Source organism: Odontomachus brunneus, unplaced genomic scaffold (assembly GCF_010583005.1).
Source record: "Odontomachus brunneus isolate Ranch 3 - 2012 unplaced genomic scaffold, Obru_v1 Obru_scaffold_321, whole genome shotgun sequence".
NCBI classification, from domain to species: Eukaryota; Metazoa; Arthropoda; class Insecta; order Hymenoptera; family Formicidae; genus Odontomachus; species Odontomachus brunneus.
Window position 1 is genome coordinate 201,555 of NW_022639771.1, and position 7,108 is coordinate 208,662.

Consider the following 7,108-nt stretch of genomic DNA (forward strand, 5'->3'; position numbering starts at 1 on the left):
AAAGATTGATTCGCCACGTACGATGATCGAGAAAAAATTCCGATACGTGCGTTTGACATGCTGGACATATTATCCTCCCACTATCATATTAATATTATTAAATAATAAAAAAATAATAAATTAATTAATATTAATATTATTAATATTATTAGTATTAATATCTAATGGCACTAAAACATCCGTGCTTGGTTCCTTATAGGCCTTTCAAATATTTCTGTTCACTGTTATTATACAAAACAGTGTATCATATATGCAACAAACTTTATTTTAACTAATTACATATCTTCAGTTCATTCATTCACGATAGAAAATGTGAGGAGAAAATTTCGAGATGTCTAAACTTTACTCGACTGCCCTCAAATTAGTTTTTTTCTTTCTTTCAGTTGTTATATTATATAGTTGTTATATTATTTAGTTGTTATATTGTTAATATTTTTTCGATTGTAATGAGAATTGGAGATAAATATCTTTATACGAAATGTTTTATGATTCCATTCGAACTGTTTGTTTCACAATAAGTACATAAACGAAACAATTTGCGAACCTACCCCTACTGCGAACCTGCCCCGGATTCCCCTACTATAAAATATGACGTATATAATTTATTGAGAAAATTATGTTTTAATGTGAGTCAGGCACGCTAAGTGTATGTGTGTGTGTATGTATGCGCGCGTGTGTGTTCTGACATATTTTACTTTTCTTAAATAATTTTATTTTGTACGGTATTTATTGCCAGTACTGAAAATCTATATTCATACAAAACAAATATTCGAAATAAATAGATATCGCGATATCTATATGATATCTGTGAAATGTATTTTGGATATTTGTTTTGTATGGATAGTATATATAACATGAATTATATAGATTTTCAGTACTAACAGGGAATATCGGAATACAATTTGTAGTGTGACACGAGATGATCAAAAGCATGAGTGTGTAGGTATATTAGAAAAAAACTAAACAAAAAATTCATCTACTATTTTTCAAACAATTACGTAAAATTGTTAAATATTAATGAAAAAAGATTTGTGAACTAGTACATACAACATCGTAGGATGAGCTCTATTTATCGAAAATAACAAGCGTGCGATAGTAACTATCGCTTGATAGCTGAAGACGAAGTAATGATGATGAATGATACGTGGACAATTATTTTTCGATACAACGTGAACGTGCGGTGCTGTTAAGAAACAACCATTTTTTATGAAATCTCTCACTAACAGAGTTCGTCCCACAACATCGCACGTTTTTTCGACTTATTCTTCATGCTTTCATCGCCATGGACCCATATTCTGAACCCTCTTTTATCAATAAAATTACCTTAAATGTAGCTTCTCAGCCAATCAAGTGGTTCCTAAGCCTCTTTTAGAGGTTCATTTATCGTTAAAAGAGAACTCAGAATACCCTTATTTTCGGAAAATATCACATACGATATTTCTATGAAAAGCTATAATTTATGTTATGTATACTATAGTTCTTCATCGAAATATCGTATACTGTAGTTCCTTATCGAAATGTTACGATATTTCGATAAAAAGCTATAGTATATGTTATGGAAATATTGTACATTTTTCGAAAGAAAGACCGCTGATTAGTCAATTTTTTTTTATTAATATCCCGAAATTTTACGTAGTTGTTTGAAAAATAGTAGAGAAACGTCTTGCTTAGTTTGATCTAATGTACACATGCTTCTAGCTATTTCGTGTCAGATTCGTGTTAAAATATATATCCTGTATATATTTTAACTATCATTACACTTGACAATGTTTCTAGCTATTTCATGTCAGATTCGTGTTAAAATATATATCCTGTATATATTTTAACTATCATCACACTTGACAACATATTCTATGTATTCTCTATCTTGATAATTAGAAAATCAGAATGCTGTTTGTCTAAACAAAATTTTATATTTAAGCAAAAAAGTACATCTATCAAATTATTTGAAGTAGTATAAACGCTTATTACATTGATCTTTTATTTTAATAATAAAATTTTTTTACTACTGTTCATAAAATTTAAACACATGTTTTCGTACTAAAGTATTTAATTTTTTGAGTATTTTTTATCATATCTGATATTGACATAATAATTACCAGCAAATTATTGTTTTAACTTCTAAATAGTGCATTGACATATATTTGTATCCACAACATATAATAATATTCATCCTAATTAAATCACTGTTTTTTATTTTTTATATTATTTTTTTTATTGTGCAACAATAAATATTAATTTTCTAATAACTAAGTTCTATGAACTGTTCTCATCACGATTGAAACACAGTTACATAAATGAAAAATATTAAAACTGCATTTTTAGCATTTAATATATTGGAAATTAATCATTTATATTATGCAATACAAAGTACATTAGAATCAATTACTTAATGTGAAACTATAAATTTCGATATTACCATATAATCGTAAAAATATATATTAATTTTATGCGATTATAAACACTACATAGACTTATTTTGCCAAAGCGTATATATTTACAAATGCTTTGCAAAAATGTTGCTGCACATAAAATGCACCTTTCATTATATCATATAGGTGAAGTACTCTTTCTTATTGAATGAAAATAATAAATTTTATCACAAAATCCATAATAGGATTAGGGACACAACATATAAATATATAATAAATAAATAATGTAAAAAACTGACAATTTTGAATTATTTTTTGTCTGTTATTAATACATTTAGTTTTAAAAGATTATTTACATTTATAAGAACTTCTGATGATCTATTTCTTTTTTTGCTTTCTGTTCTTTTTATCGTATTGTGCAATATTTCTAGAAATATTTAATGTATCTAAGTATTTGTATCGAAACCATCGTGTATACATCTATCAAAACAAAGTCACGTAAATTAACTAACAAGCAATGATGACAGCAAGTCCAAGCCGTTTTAGCGTTACATTCATTAAATATCGATAGAAATGCATGAATAACGATCTCCTTTGGGATTATAATATAAATAAGAGTTATCATCCAAAACCGGTAATACGTTTGCTGCGATACATATTGTTATAATGCCGAGTATGCCATCATTTGCTTATTGTAATAATAAAATTATTAGACTTAACATTCTTTTCTCAAAAACTGCTCTAAGTTTTAAAATGTTTTACGATGGATAGCACGTACACCGTCCTCATCAAATTCTCTTTTACTAACCCACATCTTTTTAAAAGTGTCTAAAGAAGCCAAAATGGAACCGCCAATCCAGGTACTGTATAATCGTTCTTGAGGTGCGGATATCTGTTATCATAGAACATATAATTCGTAATGATATATAATTCACGCTTCTTTTTCTGAATTTTTAAATTTATACCTATTATTTTATTTTTAAAATATTTAGTTTTTCTTACCCTTATTTTAATATCTTTTGGTGACATCCTACGAATTTCTGACAATAATCTATCACCGAATCCCTAAATAACAGATGAGAATCTTTTTTTTTTTTGTAAAATATAAATATAATACGCGTCACTCTATACTTACACGAAATAATGTTGATCCTCCCGACAGAACAATGTTTTGAAATAGAACTTTTCTTAAATCTAAATCGGACTTCTGAATAGAATATGTTAATACTTCATGAAGGCCTTCACATTCTTCACCTATCAGATCTGGTCTAAACAGTACTTCAGGTGCTCTAAATCGCGCTGGTCCGATCTGTAATAAATATATCAAATATATGTAACAATCATTTACTCACTACTCCATGAAAATATTGCATTTTTTACTGCATATAAACATTATTTCTTTTAAATAAAATTATTTATCAACTCAAATTATTTTGTTTACCTCTAAGTGACTACCATCAGGCAATATATATTGAAACTTTTCAGTTTCTATTGTTTCTTCTTTCTGGGGGTTGCTAGCAAGGTAGCATGCTCGCTCTTTGATCATTCTTACAATTTCAAATTCTGCTGTAGTTTTGAAGTTAATACCTTCCTTCCGTAAAAGTAGCCTAAGATGTCTTGTAACATCACGTCCTGCTATATCAACTCGCATTATACTGTGAGGCATAGCAAAACCTTCATAAATTGGTACAGCATGTGTAACACCATCACCAGCATCAAGAACTACTCCAGTGGTTCTGCCAGTTGCATATCTACATTAATAAATATCAGCACGTAACATATATAATTGTCACTATATATATGATGTAATTTTTCACAAAAACTAAAATTCAGAAAAATTTTAGTGTCAAAATTTTATAATTTACTCTTATTATTGTAAGAAATTACTTACAAGCTGAGTACAGCTTGCATAGAGACAAAAAGAGCTGGAACATTAAAAGTTTCAAAAAATATTTCTGCTGCTTTTTCACGGTTTTTTCTAGGATTTAAAGGTGCTTCTGTGAGTAAAACTGGATGTTCCTCACTGAATGTAGCTAATTGATCTTTGCTATATACATAGGACCAAATATGCTCCATATCATTCCAATCTGTTACTATGCCATGCTCCATTGGATACCGAATAGACAGAAGGCCACGATGTTCCTCTGCTATTGGACCCACAAATAGATCACCTTCCAAAGCACCAGCCATAACACGTATATGTTTTGGTCTTCCAATACTAAAGGTAAAAATTATTTATTAAATTTTTTTTGTTAATACCAAAACTAATTACATTGTAGGCAATATTTTGTAAGACAGAATTAATTTCCATATATCTTAATTGATTACAACTTTATAGTTTGTATACTTCATAAAAAAGAAATAAGAAAAATAAAAATAATCTTTTAATTGTATTTAAATTAATTTGATGTTATTCAAACTTATCACCTGTTAGTAACTTTTATAAACAATGGATGTTATTATAAATGTTAATCAGGTTAAATTTTCATGGATACTTACTAATTTGGAAATCTGCATTTTGGTATCTGACCACCTGCAAATCCTGCCTTGATTACACCAGAGCCCTAAACAGAAAAAAAGCAGAAGTGTAAGAATCTATCGATTTTAGGAAGAACCGAGAAAAGTTTGCGTATTCCGTCGAAATCATTGACTAGATTGTCGATGATGTCAATAAATTTTTAACATCTAACATGTATCTTAACATAAAGATACTGATATAAAAGAAAGAAAAATCTAAAAAAAGAAAAAATTTATAAAATTTTCTTTTTAATTGGTCACAATTATAGTAGCAATTATTAATTGCTATTGCTATCAATGGACCGACATTACACCTTGAAGTTTGAAACATCGCTGTCTTATAACTTGGGTGTGAGAGTGCACGAGCAGTAATATAAAACACTTACGTTGTCGATAACCACCGGTTGATTGACAATTACGTCGTATGGCTCCATAATATAAGATACAAGTATCTATGCGGCTCCGTTTAAACTGAAAACTCACGTAATAATCGTAAACTTACAATTAGATATCAATCTTTCGAACGAAGTGTTAACAAAGAGTCATCTACAAGAGTCCGTAAGCAGGACAGTCAAGCTCAAATGGCCTTCATAAGGCTGGAGTAACTCTCCCCATCACTACCAGATAGCGCTGATATCAATATAAAATTAATAGTGGGTGCTTTCCAATTGTTTAACACATCTTGACATATATGTACACAAAACCAGTTTATTGGTCACATATTATCTAAAATATCTTGTAAGATAATAAACAACCAATAAACTGTTTTGTGTAACATACAAAACGTAACTGGAAAGCACCCAGTGTGTTCGACTGGCCCTGGGTTAATCGCTCCGAGAGCGATTAATGACGTCATAAGTCCCTACTAGCCAATCATAAAGCTTATAAGTACTTGTTCGACCAATAAACGTAGGCTGAATAACCAGAGTGGATTAACCCAAAGCCAGTCGAACATGATAAGCTGCGTTCGGAAACGTCACTCGAGTACTCTCCCTCTCTTTTTATCTCACTCTTGTACTTCGCTTACTTCAACGGCTATCGTCTAGTAGTGTACACACAGTGTGTGTTTCCGAACGCAGCTAAAGATACCTTTAAATAAGAACGTCCAAGCTTCAAACGTTAAAGCGTTAGCCAATTAACGTATCAGGTCCCAGAAGTATAATTGTAGTTCTTACGGAAAGTGGCACGTCGATTGACTATCGCTTTAACGCTCGACGCTCGATGCTTCCATATAAAGGCACCTTAAGGCCCTTGCAGAATGCCAGGCAACAGGTAATAGGAACAGGGAATAGGAATATTGATTGGTAAATTATTTCTATTCCCTGTTCCTATTGGCTATTGCCTGTTGCCTGTGGCTACATTCCGAAATTCAGTATAGCCGAAAAATGCCAGTACTAAAATTCTATAGTATACGCAACATGAACTATAAATTTTCGGTACTAGCAGTGAATTTTAGAACGCAGTCTGTGGCTGCGTTCCTTTTGGGCGCTTACGCACTTTAAGCGCTTATAAGCGTCACTCTATCTTTCTTCCACATTTAATGGCTCCTGCACACAGGACGGTAATGCTTGCCGCGCGGCAGAAGTTCGCGCGACAGCCAATTAATATGCTGCTTTCCGTAATAACCTTCAACTCTCACGGAAAAACAACATATTGATTGGCATACTGTCGCGCGAACTTCTGCCGCACGGCAAACGTTACCGCGTCCTGTGTGCAGGAGCCATAATGAGCGATAAAGATAGAATGACGCTTATAACGCATGAGCGCCCAAAAGGAACGCAGGGAGTGTAACGTCTCGGCCATATTTTTTACAACTATTACTAGTAATATCCACTAGAGGCCGATTTGTATGATTTCATACGTTATCCCTATATATATAATGAAAAGATCCTAGAGTTAAGTAAATTTGGGTTAGATATAATCCATAAAAAAGAGGGGACAATGTTGGTCATCTTAAAAGTCTCTAGGTTCCATAAATTCATTTCTGAAAGTTAATATCACTGTTGCACGTTAGGAGTATGTATAGAAGTGTAAACCCTACTGAAAAATTTCTATTGAGAGCACAATTGAATTCTCTATTGAATTCTCAATTGAATTCTCAATCGAGATCTCAATTGAGATTTCCGCAAAAATCCGCATGCAAGATCCAAAATAAGATCTCAATTGAGAATTCAATTGAGAATTCAATTGAGACTTCAACTGAGAATTTAATTGGGAAT

At 31.3% G+C, this 7,108-nt stretch overlaps 1 protein-coding gene across 1 annotated transcript; it reads right to left on the minus strand.

Annotated features, from left to right (window-relative positions):
- Positions 1-2,474: 2,474 nt before the first annotated feature.
- On the minus strand, positions 2,475-5,491 carry LOC116853434 (actin-related protein 1). Its single transcript, XM_032834513.1, has 7 exons — positions 5,276-5,491; positions 4,872-4,936; positions 4,264-4,590; positions 3,814-4,123; positions 3,508-3,681; positions 3,375-3,437; positions 2,475-3,264 (listed from the first exon to the last, which is right to left on the minus strand). Exons 1-7 carry the CDS (start codon positions 5,321-5,323, stop codon positions 3,121-3,123), a joined length of 1,131 nt encoding a protein of 376 aa, XP_032690404.1. The 5' UTR covers positions 5,324-5,491; the 3' UTR covers positions 2,475-3,120.
- Between the last annotated feature and the right edge of the window lie 1,617 nt (positions 5,492-7,108).